The sequence below is a fragment of the Macrotis lagotis genome, chromosome 2 (assembly GCF_037893015.1).
Source record: "Macrotis lagotis isolate mMagLag1 chromosome 2, bilby.v1.9.chrom.fasta, whole genome shotgun sequence".
Taxonomy (NCBI): domain Eukaryota; kingdom Metazoa; phylum Chordata; class Mammalia; order Peramelemorphia; family Peramelidae; genus Macrotis; species Macrotis lagotis.
In genome coordinates this window covers 29,555,728-29,572,309 of record NC_133659.1, presented here as the reverse complement: position 1 = coordinate 29,572,309, position 16,582 = coordinate 29,555,728, and the positions used below count along the sequence as shown (strand labels likewise).

At 38.1% G+C, this 16,582-nt stretch overlaps 1 protein-coding gene across 1 annotated transcript in view; it reads right to left on the bottom strand.

Annotated features, from left to right (window-relative positions):
- The window catches only part of LOC141512493 (spermatogenesis-associated protein 6-like), a 123,286-nt gene that overhangs the window by 94,729 nt on the left and 11,975 nt on the right, over positions 1-16,582 (bottom strand). Inside the window, exons 4-5 of the mRNA XM_074221490.1 lie at positions 15,675-15,716; positions 14,734-14,858 (exon numbers count right to left, since the gene is read on the bottom strand). Coding sequence (XP_074077591.1) covers positions 14,734-14,858; positions 15,675-15,716 — 167 coding nt within the window. The remainder of the gene's footprint in view (positions 1-14,733; positions 14,859-15,674; positions 15,717-16,582) is intronic.

The following is a 16,582-nucleotide window of genomic DNA, read 5'->3' as shown; positions in this document are numbered from 1 at the left end:
CATAGCAAACACAGGAGAAATAATGATCAGAAACCAATTGATTAAATATAAAAACACAAAATATCCAAATTAGTAAAACATAAGACTAGAAACACTTTTCTTTTTGTTTTTTGCAAGACAATGAGGTTAAAAGAAGAAAACTTTATTTTGGGGGATCACAAAGCATATACAGGGGTGGGGGAGGGGTGGTTCAAATGAATTCACAGAAATTCTATCAAAGTTTTAAAGAACAATTAATTTTTAAAAAATTGTTCTCAATAACTGAGAAACAAAGAATTCTACTAAGCTCTTCATAGAAGACTAACATGATTCTAGAATCTAAACCAACATGGCTAATGTTAGGAAAGAGAAATGTAGCCCAACATCACTAATAAATACTGATGTATAAATTTTAAATAAAATCCTAGTAAAAGGACTAGAACAATGAATTCCAAAAATTTATTCACTCAGATCAAGTTGGATTTATACTAAGGATGCAACAACATTAGGAAATAATTAATAATTTATCATATTAAAAGTAAAAAAAAAAACCAACTCAACTCGATGATTTTATCAATAGATACCAAAAAAAGCTTTTTGACAAAATACAAGTCATTTACATTAAAAATAAACTTTGAAAAGCACAAGTACAGAAAGTTCATTTAAAAATATGATTTAAAAGAATATAAAATTAAAGGCTAATATTATTTGCAGTGGAGAACAACATAAGATTTTCCAATAAATACAGGCTTAAAGCAAATATGATCCCTCTATACATTAATATTTAACAGCTTTAGAAATGCTAATAATAACAATAAGACAAGAAAACAAAATTAAAGGCATAAACTGTGGCCAAGAAGAAACAAAATTATCCTTGCTTGCAGATGGCATGTTGAGTTATTGAGAATCCTTAGAAGGCACTCTCTCCCTATCTCTCCCTTGGCCTTAGTTTCATTCAAAGCTCAGATCTCAAACTCTATATGAAGCTTCTCCTTCCTTATATTGCAAGATGCTCATGCTGCCTGTCCTTCTGTGCCCACCAGCAAAAACAAGCATGTCTTGACTCTATTGATGGCCCTTTTCCTTTTTTTTCATTCTTGTCATTGGCCCTGTTATGTTGGAGCCTCTACAGTACATAGGAACTTGATGTGGAAGGGGATTAGCCTTGTCCTGTTTGGCCCTAGGTGATGGAACTAGAAGTATCTATTGTTGCTAAGCTGAACGTTAGGCCTTGAGGGACCTCATAAAGTGGCAGCTTCTTTTTCAGGGGATATTCCAGAAAGGACTTACTCCAGACAGTGTTCCTTGTTAGGTTCAGGCTGCTAAGAACCCTAAAACCTCTGAAAATTGGAACAATTTAGGACAGAAGGCTGCCCCATTGGCTAGAGCTCAGACATGAAACCTGCAACAAAGAAGCTTTGGAAGGGAGGTGCAGGCAGTGCACGAGTGAGGCCTGTACTAATGTAGTGGAGCTTCTCTTGTGGGGAGGACCCCATGTTCCAACATGTACCAAAATCACTCAGGAAAGGCAGGGAGGGAGGGGCCTGCAAACAGCGTCATTGCTGCATCATTGAAGGCAAGTACCAAATCAAGGACATCAAAGGTCCATTGGAATACTATGTTCAGGGAGAATTTTGAGGTCCTTAAAAGCTCTGCACAGTCTCCAAAACAACGTCTCTGGTCTCCTTACAGGCAGCTAGGTAGCACAGTGGACAGAGTGGAAAGTCTGGAAGTCAGGAAGACCTGAGTTTAAATCCAGCCTCAGACCTCACCAGCTATGTGACCCTGGGCAAGTCACTTCTAGTCTGCTTCAGTTTCCTCATCTGTCAAATATGATCTGGAGAAGGGAATGGCAAACATTCCTCTCTCTCTGCCTAGAAAACCGCAATGACATCACAATGAGTTGGACACGACCAAAACAACTCAATAATAGCTTACCCCTTTCTGTTATTCAATTCTAGGCCCAGTCTTCAAAATATCATCTAAACATTATGCCCTTAGGGCAATAAAAGTGTGCCTACCCTTTGAATTAGCAACACCACTATTGGGTCTATTATCCTGAAGAGATAAGAAAAAAGGGTAAAAATCTCACATGTACAAAAATATTCATAGAAGCTCTTTTTGAAATGGCAAAAAATTGGAAATTGAGGGGATGCTCATCAATTGGGGAATGGCTGAACAAGTTGTGGTATATGTATGTGATGGAGTTCTGTTGTTCTGTAAGAAATCATGAAAGACAGGATTTCAGAAAAACCTGGAAAGACTTGTATGAAGTGATGCTCCAAAAGAACATTGTACCCCTTAACAGTAACATGGGTTGATGATCAACCTTGATGGATTTGCTCACCCCTTCAGTGCAATAATCAGGGACATTTTTAGGGGATTTGTACCGGAGAATGCCATCTGTTTCCAGGGAAGGAACTGTGGAGTTTAAACAAAGACCAAAGATTATTATCTTCAATTTTTAAAGGTTGTTTTAAGTATCACATAAATTTGTTATCTCTAATGCTTTCTTTCTTCCTTTTGGATCTGATTCTTCTCTCACAACACATTTGATTTTGATCTACATTTATCATGGATGCAAATGCAAAGCTTTTATCAGATTGCCTCTGTTGGGAAAAGGGGGAAGGGAAGGAGGGAAAAAAATTGTAAAACTCAAAATCTTGAAAAAAAAAAGATTGGTAGAAACTACCATTATATGTAAATGGAAAACAAATAAAATATTAATATAAAAAATTTAAAAAATCTTCCAAACAATATTTCATTGAACTGAAATGAATAAAGAAGGGATGTAGTCTGGGGACAAGATGACCTCACAAGCAGGTGGATTTGTAGCTGTCTGGAAGGAAGGAAAGAAGGGAGGGAGGAAAGGGGGAAAGGAAAAAGGAAAGAAATAGGAAGGAAAGACATATTACACACTAATGAGCAACAAATGTTATCTCATCTAATCTTTACAACCACCCTGAGAGATAAGTACCAGTATTATCCTCAATATACATATCCTCAATATACATATACATAAATACATATGTATGTATGCATGTATTTTTTTTGTTTTCTATCCAAGTGTCAAATTGGGAAGAAGTCTTCTAGTAATATATGTTTAGTCTTTAGTCAACATTTTTATCAATAACTTGACAAAAGACGTAGGCTAGATACAAAATAAGCCCATAGTCTTTAGAATTAGAAGGAATCCAGATGCTCTCCCAGGCCCAAGGTTATCACTTTGTCAGAAAATAATAAAAAGGTGAATATGAGGAGAACAGGAACTCCCTGATCCAATGGCCAAAGAAATCCCAGAGAAAGGCACAAGAAAGCTGAGTGACCGGCACCAAGGGCCCAAGGCCCACTTCTCCTGGCCGACAAAGACTCCAAACCTCTAGGAGCCTTCCCCACTCACAGGAATCAGCAATAGTCCTGTACAGGCTCCCTCCCCCTAAGACTTGGTCTTGCTAACCTAAGAATAACCCTATAAAAACCTGTCAGATGCTACTGCAGTGCAGAGGCAGAATTTCATTCCTTCCAGAATCCAAGCAAGGCTCCCAGTTATACCTGGGGAACCAAGAGATCCCATCAATTTCTACAATCCTCCCCAATTGCCCTACATTTTGTGAGGATCTTCACTTAGTAAAACTTATTTTCACTACTGTTTTGTTATAGTTTGTAATAGGCCCCCTTGATATTTTGGATTTCCCAAATTAATACAACAAATTATACAAATGAATGGGAGCATTTATACAATAAGTGACTAAAGGCTTTAAAAAATTAGCTCCTAATACAAAAACAGAAAGACATAGTCAAATGTCCAAAGTTAAGTACCAGCAACTCACTATCCATCCTTGACCAACTAATGGGTCTGAAATGTCCTTAGGAATTTCATCAACAAACTGAAACTAGAATATCTTCACAGCCAAAATGTGATGCACAATTTTCAGAGCAGAACATAGACCCCTAAAACTAAGAGACACCTTGTAGAAGGAACCAAAACTAAGTGGAAACAGCACAAAAGTACATTCTAATGCCCCCATTCTTCTGGGGCTCCAGGCATTGATCTGAAGGTAGAGGAAAGGAGTTTGCTGCTCAAAGCCTTGATTCCACTGGAATCAATCTTATTCTAATTGTATCCATCTGAGCAATGGCCTGTCCAGCCTTCAACACAACAGCAGGGGAGGGGAGAAGAGCCTATTCCCCTTTAAACTGAACTGAACTAGAGAAGAAGACCACCACCAACAATCACTGCCATTGGCAATGAACTTGACAAGCTACCTTTCCTTAAGGGAGTCCACACTATGAGGGACCTCATCACTGGTACAAGAGAAGAGTCTGGGGGGCCAGAGGGAGCCTGGTTTCATGCTAATCACAAGTCAAAGGAAGGAGCTGAGCACAGGACTTTCTAACTCCAAGTCCAAGTCCAACACTCTCTCCACTACAGTCTTGTGCCTCATGAAACAAGATGAAGTATGCAAAAGGCATTCTGTGTATGTGTTTGTGTGTGTCTGGTGTTTGTGTGTGTGTGTGTGTGTGTGTGTGTGTGTGTGTGTGTGTACGTGTGCACCTGTACCTGTACAGGTCAGATGGTGGGAAGGAGGGAGAAAAACAATTTCACAAGGGCTATGAGAACAGCTAAAATTTATATGACACTTGATAATTAACAAAGTATTTCATGAACATTATCTAATTTGGAACACAAAATAAATTGTGAAATAGATAATAGTAGGGGCGGCTAGGTAGCGCAGTGGATAGAGCACTGGCCTTGGAGTCAGGAGTACCTGAGTTCAAATCCAGTCTCAGACACTTAATAACTACCTAGCTGTGTGGCCCTGGGCAAGCCACTTAACCTCATTTGCCTTGCAAAAACCTAAAAAAAAAAAGTGACTTGCCCTGGGTCACAGAACTAGTATACGTCTAAGGACACATTTGAACTCACATCTTCCTTATTCCTGGTCCAAAGATCTCTCCATTGTGCCACCTACCTGTCATGATAAATGATAGTATTCATGACATAGTAAAACATTTTACATATATGACCTCATTGAAGTCTCCAAAACTCTGTGAAGGAAGTATCAGAGATGGTATTATCTCCAATTTTATTTAATTTTTTCAACTTATTTTTTAACTAAACAAAAGTCTGTCTTCCCCTTCTATCAAACCTGCCCCCCTCCCACTGAAAAAGAAAGAAAAACAAAACTCTAAATGGACAAAAGTCTGTCTTTCCCCCCTCTATCAAACCTGCCCCCCTCCCACTGAAAAAGAAAGAAAAACAAAACTCTAAATGGCACAACTAACTAACTAAACACAAACAACTAAATTCTCATCCCGGCCATGTTGAAAACACATCTCAGTTTACCCCGAGTCTATCACTTCTAATAGGAGTGCAGAATGAGTCATAAGTTCTCTGGAATCATGGTCAGTCATTACCTTGATTGGAGCTCAACATTATTTGCCTTTATATTACAGTTCTGCTCACTTCACTCTAAGTCAGCTCATACAAATCTTCCTAGATTTCTCTAAAACCATTCCCCTCACCACTTCTTACAACACAATAGTATTCTATCTCTAGTTGAACATACCATAATTTGTTCAACTATTTCCCAATCAATGGGCATTCCTTTAATTTTCTGTTCTTTACCACCAAAAACAAAGCTGCTATAAATATTTTATATATGAGTTCTTTTCCTCTTTCATTGATCTCTTTGGGGTACAAATATCACTGGGTCAAAAAGGATCTGCAGTTTATTAACTGTGGGGACATACTTCCACATTTGCTTCCAAAATGGCTAGACCAGTTCACAGTTCCTTCAATAGTATGTATATTTTTAATATTTATTTATTCTATTTTGTACAAATAATGTTTTTTATACATTAATAAAATATTCTTAAGAGTAAACAGAATACCCCTCCCCCCCACAAAATATAGACTCACTTGAGCAATAAAGGGGAGAGAAAAAAATTAAAATTAAAAAAGTAATAGTAATAATTGTAGGTATGGCCACGTGGCGCAATGGAGCCCCAGCCCTGGAGCCAGGAGCACCCGAGCCCATACCTGGCCCCATACACCCAACAATCACCCAGTTGTATGACATGCAAGCCACCCCAACACCACTGCCCTGCAAAAACCAAAAAAGAAAAAAAAAGACCCAAAATAAAATATAATAGTAATAATAGTAGGGGTGGCTGGGTGGTGGACAGAGCATTAGCCCTTGAGCCAGGAGCACCCGGGTCCAAATCCGACCTCAGACATCCAATGATCACCCTGCTATGTGGCTCCAGGCAGGCCACCCAGCCCCATTTGCCCTGCACCCCCCCAAAATAATAATAATAAAAAATGTGCTTCAGTCTTTGTTCCAACACCAACAACTCTGTCGTGGGTGGATCACATTCTTTATGGTAAATCCATCACAAAAGTTACTTCCATATTATTTTTCCACCATTGCCATTGCTGATCGAATCTCCCTCCTTTCGTATTTCTCCACTACCATGTACTATATTTTCTCTCTCCTTTCACTCTGACTCTGCTGTAGGGTCACTGAGTGGTGCAGCAGACAGATCCCTGGTCCTGCGGCCAAGAGGCCCTGAGCCCCCATACCACCCCTTAGACCCAGCATCCACCTGGCCCTATGGTCCTGGACAGGTCTTCCAATTCCAGCCCCTTGCAAGAAGTAAAAAGGAAAATCTCCCCCCATGGTCCATCCTCTCCTCCTTTATTCAGATCCCCACCCCTTCCCCCTGCTCCCCCCTCCTTCTTACTCCAGATGCCTATACCCCATTGAGTATATATGCTGTTTCCTCTCCTAGCCACCTCTGATGAGAGTGAAGATTCCCTCATTCCCCCCTTGCCTTCCTCCCTTCCATATCATTGCAATAGCTCATTGTAATAAAGAAAAAAACTTATTATATGAGATATCTTAGCCTATTCCCTCTCTCCTTTTTCTTGCTCCCATCACATTTCCTTTTTTTTCTATTGAATCCATTTTTACACCATATTTTATCTTCAAATTCAGCTTTCTCCTGTGCTTCAACTATAAAAGCTCCCTCTACCCACTCTATTAACTGAGAAGGTTCATATGAGTATTATCAGTGTCATTTTTCTATGCAGGAATACATGCAGTTCATCATCATTAAGTCCCTCATATTTCCCCCCTCTCCTCCACTCTCTATGCTTCACCTGAGTCCTGTATCTGAAGATCAAACCTTCTGTTCAGCTCTGGCCATTCCAATAGGAACATTTGAAATTCCCCTGGTTCATTGAAAGTTGATCTTTTTCCCTGGAAGAGGACATTCAGCCTTGCTGGGTAGTTCATTCTTGGCTGCATTCTAAGCTCTTTTGCCTTCTGGTATATTATATTCCAAGCCCTACAAGCTTCCAATGTAGTTGCTGCTAAGTCCTGTGTGATCCTGACTGCAGCTCCATGATATTTAAACTGTGTCCTTCTGGCTGCTTGTAATATTTTCTCTTTGACTTGGGAGTTCTGGAACTTGACTATAATATTCCTAGGGGTTGGTTTTTTGGGATCTCTTACTTGGGGGGGATTGGGGGGATTCTCTCCATTTCTATTTTTCCCTCTACTTCTAGAATATCAGGGCAATTTTCCTGTAATAATTCTTTGAAAATGATGTCAAGGCTCTTTTCCTGATCACGACTTTCAGGTATTCCAATAATTTTTAAATTATCTTTCCTAAGTCTGTTTTCCATATCAGTTGTTTTTTTCAATGAGATGCTTCACATTTTCTTCTAATTTTTCATTTTTTGGGGTTTTGAAGTAATGAATCCTGGTTTCTCGTAAATTCATCAATCTCCCTGAGTTCCATTCTTTGTCTGAAGGATTTGTTTCCTCAGAGAGTTTTCTTATCTCTTTTTCCATCTGGCCAATTTTGCTTTTTAAAGCATTCTTCTCCTCAATAACTTTTTGAACTGTTTTATCCATTTGACCTAAGCTGGGTTTTAGCATGCTATTTTCTTCAGCATTTTTTTGGATTTCCTTGACTAAGCTGCTGACTTCATTTTCATGTTTTTCCTGCATCTCTCATTTCTTTTCCCAGTTTTTCTTCTAACTCCCTCATTTTATTTTCAAAAGTCTTTTTTTGAGCTCTGTCATAGCCTGAGCCCAATTTCTGTTTTTCTTGGAGTCTTTAGATGCAGGAGCTTGTGCTTCCTCATCTTCAGACTGAGTATTTTGATCCTTCTTGGGCTCATATGCAAAATATTTCTCAATGGTGTTCCTCTTTTTTTCTCTGCTTGCTTATTTTTCCAGCCTGAGCCTGTTTTGGGGGTACTTTCTGAGCTTTTGGGACACTCCCACAAGGGTCTCAGTGTGTGAGGCTCTGTCCTCCCTCCTGGTCTGTGAATGAACATAAGTGCTCCTCTCTGCCATGGGGCTGAGGTAGGGGGGGCCCTGCTGTTCTATGGAGGGGGCCTAGACTGTGATCAGGATCTGAATATGGTCAGAGCCCCAGAGTCCTGTTCCAGGGGCAGAGGACAGAGCTTGGCAGTTTCTCTCTCTTCACTCCCCTCCCTAGGTTCAATGGGCTCATGCCCTGGGGGGCTCCTGCTTACCAGCTCCACCTGCTTTTGTTCCTGGATTTGGGCTGCTGAAAGACCAAGTTGCTTGTTGTGTGCCCTGAGGGCTGTTTCCCCGGCTCGCTCTGGCAGAGGTCCCCCCTCCCCCACTTTGTGCCCGGTGCTCCCCGGGGTGCAGCTCGGGAGACTCCCCCTCTGCCACCCCTCTGGTGGGCCGCCCCTCCGACCCCGGGGAGCAGAGCCTTTCTGCTCTTTTCCAGGTTACCTTGAGTAGGAGCACTGCCTCACTGGGTCCCTTTGTGGGTTCTGTCTCTCAAAAGTTTAGTTAGTCCTTAGTTTCGAAGTTTTATGAGAGAGCTTCTAAGAGACATTCTCTATTGTTGCCATCTTGGCTCCGCCCCCCTCCAATAGTATATTAATATACCTAATTTACCCACAACCCCTCCAGCATTTGTCATTATCCCTTTTTGTCAACTTTGTCAATCTGATAGGTGTGAATGGAACCTCAATTCAATTTTCTATTTCTGTATGGAAGGATTTTTTTTATATGGCTATTAATAACTTGGATTTCTTCCCTTGAGACTGACTGTCCATATGGGTTGACTGCTAATCAAATAGAGAATGATTCTTATTTTTGTAAATGTAGACATTTCTTATAATGTTAGAAATGAGATCTTTATTAGAGAAACATGATGGAAAGATGCCCCCCCCCAGTTACCTACTTTCCCTTTTATATTAGCTACCTTAGTTATTTGTGGAAAAAAGAACTTTTAAATTTTGTATTATCAAAGTTATCTGTTTTATCTTCAATGACTCTCCCGCTCCTTTGTCCATGTGAACTCTTCCTTTATCCAGAGATGTGAAAGACAATTTCTTCCTTGCTCCTCTAATCTGCTGGTGAGTTCACCATTCATGTCTAAGTTATGTATGCATTTGTTTTGGTAGACAATGTGAAACATTGGTCTACACCTAGTTTCTGCCAGTTTTTTATCTTACGTTGGGAGCTGAGTCTTTGGGCTTATCAAACATCAAGCTAGTCTGCTTTGGTATACTGTACAGATAATCTTTTCTACTGATCAGCATCTCTATTCTTTTACTGGAATCAAATTGTGAGAATAATGGCTGGCTGGTGGTAGTGTTTCAAATATAGTACTGCTAGGCCCCTTTCTTTCCCATTTTAAAAATTATTCATTTCTCTTGAGATTCTTGATCTTTTGTTCCTGCTGATGATTTTGATTACTAATTTTTCTATAATCTTTTTGAAGTTTTATTTGTATGGCACTGATTATGCAAATTGATATAGGCAACATTGCTATTTTTATTGTAGTGGCTAAACCTACTCATTTTTTATTTGTTAAAATGGACTTTTTAATAGCATTTAAAGGTTATCTCTTTTGATTAGCACAGTAACCTTGAGGAATAAGCATTATTCCATTGTTTTTTCCTACCCACATTCTTATAGTTATTTTAAAGGGAATAATTTTATCTCCTCCTGCTGTGTTTTGTTGGCAATATTTTAGCTACAGATAATTTATGTGAGCTTATTTTATATAATGAAACTGTTTTTAAGAGGCAGCTGGTGATTCAATGAGCTAGGTCTAGAGACAGGAAGGTCTGAGTTCTAAACCTAACCTCAGATACTTAACTAGTTGTGTGACCCTGGGTAAGTCACTTTACTTATTTGCCTCAGTTTCCTCAACTTAAAAAAAGAGATCCTGCCAGCAACAATCTCAAAGGGCTGTTGTGAGAATCAAAGTAGATAATACTTAGAAAAAAAGGAATAACAGTCCCTGGTGCACAGTCAACACTAAATAAATGTTTGTTCCTTTCCCTTCTCTTCATTATTATTGTTTTGATTGACTTTTTAGTTAGGTCTCAAAGGTCCTCTATGAAAATCATCATGTCATCTTTAAAAGTGATGCTCTTGTTTCCCAATTTTCTTTCCCTTATCTTATTACCTGAGCTAACATTTCAAGTTCTATGTTAAATAGTAATGGCAATAATGGATGATTTTACTTTATTTGAAAAGGCCTTTAGTTTATCCTTACTACATATAATGTCAGCTCTTGGTTTTAGCTGGATATTACTTAATTAGGAATAAGGACAGTTGGGTGGTGCAGTGGCTAGAGCACTGGTCTTGGAGTTAGGAGGATGGGAGTTCAAATCCAGCCTCAGAAACTGGACACTTACTAGCTGTGTGACCTTAACCCCGATTGCCTCACATTCAGGACCATCCCCAGTCCTCCTGATACCTATCTGGCCACTGGAACCAAATGGCAATGAGGAAACGGTAATGTTGGTGACTTAGTACTGCCCCCGTCACTTAAATTCAGGTCATGTGTTTGTCATGGCATAACCTCCCTGATGTCATGGTCTTCTTCCAAGAACAAAGGACAAAACATTACCTAGTAAGGAAAGACTTGCTTACTCCAATGTTTTCTAGGTTTTTAAAGAGAAATAATTTTATCTTCTCAAAACCTTTTTCTGTAACTACTTATATAATTATATTCTTCTTGCTATTTTCTTATTAATTCAGTGTATGTTGATAGTTTCCTAATATAGAATGAAGGCTACTTCCTTAGTAAAAATCTAACGTGTTCTTAATATTTAATCTTTGCAATATGTTTCTCTAGTCTCTTTTCTAATATTTTTATTTAAATTTTTTGTATTAATGTTTGTTAGATATTTGTCTTTAAGTCGTCTTTTTCTGTTTTAACTCTCCATGGGTTAAATATCATATTTATCTCATCGAAGAAATTTGACATAACTACTTTTTTCCCACTTCTTTTTTTAAAAATCAAATTAGCTATGTAAATGAATAATGTTCACTAGATTGTTCACCTCTGGGGGCAGGGAAGGGAAGGTGGAAGAAAATTGTGAAACATATAAATATGCAAGGAAAATAAAATATCAATCAAAAATTAAAATAAAAATCAAAGTAGTTAAAGGTTTGTTTATTTTATTGGTTTCTTTTTAGAAATTTTATAATTTTATTGATTTAATTTTTGCAATTAATTTTATTCATCTATTCTTTGACATTTAGAATTTTTATTTTGGTTAATTAGGGTTTTTAAATTTTTGATGATTGTTTGGAGTTGCTCTTTGTTTTTTTAGTTGCACAGTCCATTTCTTGATCTGTTCTCTATTTTAGTGATGAAAATGTTCTGAGACAAAAATTTTCCCTTAAGAACAACTTTTCTCAAAAAATATTAATAGGTTGCCTTGTTATTATCTTTAAAGAAATTCACTGACTCACACAATCTAAATTTAAATAATTGCCTGAAATTAATTATGAATCATTTCTTCAGTGGCTCTTCAGTCTTGAGTTATGGTCTGTAAAAGATGATTTAATGTCTCTGCATTCCTCACAAACAAATGTGAGGTTTTAATGGCCAATTTTTGTAATGGTGCCATGCACAGATAAGCAATGTGCATATTCTTTTCAATTTCCATATATCTAATTTTTCTAAAATTCTATAAATGCACTTAATATTTTCTTGTTTATTTTCTGGTTAGTCCTAACTAGACCTTAAAAAGATACATGAAGGTCCACCCCCACAATTAAAGTATTACTAAATATCATTACTAGAAATCTTCCTAGAAATCATTTACCTTTTCTTTTAAGTATTTAGATGTGATGCTATTTTTGCCATTACTTTATCAGAGATCATGGTTGCTAACCCCAGATGCTAATGCCTTCCCCTTTCATCATACTTTAATCTACTCTGAATATATTGTCTCTGTCCTCAGTTATTTAAATGATATTTCCCCTATTAGAACAGGCATTTCTAATCTGGAGTCCAGGAACTTGTTTGATTATTTAAATTTTTGATAATTTAATTTCAGTACAATTGTTTTTCTCTGCACTCCTTTGTACCTTATTAATTTCAAAATATTTTTTAATTCTGAAAAGGAATCTACAAGCTTCACCAACCTGCTAAAGGGTTCCATGACACACACAAAAAAAATAAAAACCTCTGCTTTAGTATATAAAAGGTATTCATTTAGACATAAAGTATATATTTACATAGAAATACACAAAATAAAGTATGCCAAAAGTATATTAATATATATACTTAGTAATATATATATATATATATATATATATATATATATATATAAAGGACTTTTTGATTACTTATGGCTTTGTTTTATTTTATTTTTTGTCTTTTCTTTGTCTTCCCCAGCATTTACCATAGAGTTTAGTATATATTAATTGCTTAATAAATGTTTGTTGATGGCTACCCTTGGCTTCTTTATTTTTAACCCTTGGCTTTTTTATTTCTACTGAAGCTTAATAGATTTTGCTCTAGCCTCTTATTTAACTACATGGATTTTTTTGGAGGGGGGTTTCAATTATACTTCTTTTAAATAATATATTGTTGGGATCTGCTTTCTAACTCATTCTACTCTCTTCTGTTTTATGGGTAAGTTTATTCCCTTCACATTCACAGTAATGACTGTTAATTGTCTATTTCTCTCCACTCCATTTTCTTCTACTTTTCCCTTGCTTTGTTTCACAGCCCCCTCTTTATAAAGAAGAGGATTGTGACAAAAAAAACAGAGTACTCAGCACCAGATCTGATTCATCTGCTTCTGCTCTCCTGCCTCTTCTCTTTTCTTCCCCTAAAATAGGTTCTTAAGTTTTTCCTTTTACACCCTTCTTTAAATCCACTCTCAGTAGTTAACATTTGTTTTTCTGATTACTAATTCCTCTTTGAATTCCTTTCCCTTATATTCCTCCCCTCTTTTTGCCCTTTTCCATTCTCCACATTCTATGCTCCAGGCACATACTAGTTAACTCTTTGTCCTAACAATACATATCACACCATTCTCCCCCTTTCAAGCTTTTCCTAATGGCGTCTTCCCTATACCTTCTTTCCCAACTGAATTCCCTTGTTTAACTCAAACTTTCTCTGTTGAAAGCCAACACATTCCTCCCCAGCCTCATGCATGGCTAAGTAATATGCATATTCTTTTCTATTTCCATATAGCTAACTTTTCTAAAATTCTATTCACGTACTTACTATTTTTCTTGTTTATTTCCTGGCTAGCTCTAACTAGACCTTAAAAGGGATACATCAAGGTCCCTCACAATTAAAGTATTACTATTTCTCCCTAGAAATCATTTATATCAACACATTTCCTCCTCTCCAATCCTCAAATCTCACAGCCCTTTATCTGGCCACCCCATGGAAGCCTGAACAGGAGATCTACACCTGTTGGTGACTTATTCCCTGACCAGTCTGTTTGCTCTATGAAGACAAGAGCCTTGGTTCAACTCTACCCTGTAAAGCTCCTCATGCAGTAAGTACTTGATCAATAGCTGTTGTATTGTCCTGGAAGACAGTGAACACAGTATGATGAGTTGCCCCAGGGTTCTAAGAAGTGCCAGCTCCAAGTACTACTTCTGACCCTACCAGCTAGGTGCCTCTGGCCAGGTTACCTCACTTCCAGTATCCCAGGAATTCTTGAAGACAAGTCAATGCTCATCTGTTACATTTTGAGAAGAAAGTGATTTTCTAGACATCTCCAATTCCAATAAAATCTCAGATCCAACCCCAAAACAACAAAACACCAAATAGAGAAATGCAGATGTATAGAGGTCGGCAGCATTATGCTATCATTATACTATGCTATGCTATACTATACTATACTATACTATACTATACTACACTATACTATACTATACTATACTATACTATACTATACTATACTACTGACAGAGCAATGCAAAGAATAATGTTGAGAAAGTATGTGGTTTAAATGGAAGGTGAGAGGCTCAGGTGTCAAAAACAAGAGACAATAAAAAGATAGCCCAAGTAAATGCTCCCTTGGTCTTCCCTACGCTCTCAATGGACCCTTTGGAAAGGCTCCCCAAAAAACCCAAGAAGAAGAGTACTGGAGGCAACAAGTACCTCTCTCTTTACTCCTCTATCCCTCTATGTGGGAGAGAAAGAGTGAAGAGTATTTTGAAGTATTTCCACTAAGCTCCACACATCAAAGAAACTGCCTAGATCCTGATTGGCCCCCCTTGTTTGTTAAGAGCTGGCTCCAAAAATTAGAAACCATTTCTAACAAATATAATCTAACATCTCAAGGGTCAATCTTAAATAAGATTTATTATTCCTAATAAAGAGTGACTGGTCAAAGCAAGCTTTTAAGGAAGGTCTGGCTCCAGGCTGCCAGGACCCCCCCTCCTGCACCAAACCTGGGGACTCACGTCTGTCACTTACCCTGGTGCCAGATATTCTTTGCATTAGAACTTGGCGGTTTGAATCATGATGTCCAGATATTTGCTTCGGACCAGGGAACATGAAGTCTCTCATATTTTCCTCATATGTAGAGAGTGTTTCACCCACTGCAATGAACAGATTTTAGGGCTGAAAATGGATCAAAATATCAATTCACACCCTTCTGTCCAGAAACAGTGCCATCTTTTATAAACTGTCCTACCAGATTTTCATTATACTTCACCAATATAAGACCCTGCCCCAGAATGCACCCCAAATTTAATACTTCTTAAGGAGAAGTGCCCTGAATGGGGCTTTATATCATTTTCACTTGAAAAGTAAATCCAGCATGGAAGGCAACAGGCAGTCAACAATTGCTTCCCTCCATTTCTATTTTGCTGAAATGTCATTGTGAATCTAACCCTCTCTCCTCAGTTTCTCCCCTCCAGTCTATCTCTTGCCCCATCATCGCATAGCTCTGAGTTTTCAAAGGTTGGGTGGTCAACAGAACAGAAGGATCTCTGGACAGACTAGTGACCAGTCATGATCCTGTCACTGAGGGTCGGGTCAGGAAAAATGCTGAGAGATTCATCAACAAAGAACTGGTCATGAAATAATTCATTTTTTCATAGCTAAATACACAAGCAAGGGCTATGTGGTGAACAGGAGGCTACATATTTAGCAACTTCACAAACTGATTCTTAGAATTTGGTGGTTATAACAGCCCTAGATAAAGTCAGTTACATCACTTTTGAAATAATCTCTATTCATTAAAATTTGGAAATGTGTTTCCTTTTGCCTTGATTAGCATCTTCTGGGTCTAGTCATTCCTAAACTAGACTGCCCTTAAGCAAGGAAGAGGTTTAGGAATAGGGAGTTGGGGTGGGGACAGGACTGGGATAGGGAAGACGGAGAAGGTTCTTAGGAATAGAATCTGGTCATACCTGGCATAGAAAGCTGTATCAATTCAAAAATTGCCGTGTCATCTGTAAAGAAAGAGAACAGACTTTTCAGTAGTAAACAAAGCCAGGTCTACTCCAAAGCATTTTCTCAGTAGATTAGGCCAGTTGCCTGGTATTGCTATACTCTCAGGGGGGTACCTGGCCAACCTGCACAGCCTCATGGATGATTATCCAAATATCTGAGAACTTTAGAGAAAGATGTTAAGATTTGTATGAACTGATTCTGAGAGAACTGAGAAGAACCAAGAGGGCACTATGCCCAGTGGCTACACAATGTAAAGGGTCATTAAAGGAAGCCAGTCCCTGAGAATAGCAAGACAAAAGGCATTCTCAGGCAAGGGAAAGGGGAAAGACTGCATCTGAGTGGGGAAACAGTTCCTATGAAGGATGCCTATGAACTCGACTGGAAACATGGGGTACATAAAAGAAAGGAAAATCATCCATTTTGATCAAATTACAAAAGGATTTTAAAGGCGCACAGTAAGAAATGAGCCTGGCAAGGGTTTATCTCCCTTAAGTTGGCTGGTCCCTCCCAGAACCTCTATTGGGGGGGCAGGGCACAAGCCAGTGAATGTCTCTCTCCCTCTCCAGATTGTTTTTACTGCTGTCTCACTCACACAAAAATTCTACAAGTAAAATCTCAAAGAGAAATAATAAAAGGTCCAACTAGAGAATTCCTAGAAGAAATGAAGCAAAAATTTTTTAAAAAAATTTTAAAATGGATATATAAATGACATAAGCGTGCTAATGGGAAAAAATAGAAAAAATGATAACTGTGGGAGAAAGATTGAAAGGGAAATTAACAGCTAGATACAAGAGTTTGTTAAAAACCTTGCTCAAGCAACCAACTCCCTGAAAAATAAGAGTGGATCAAATAGAAACTAAACACT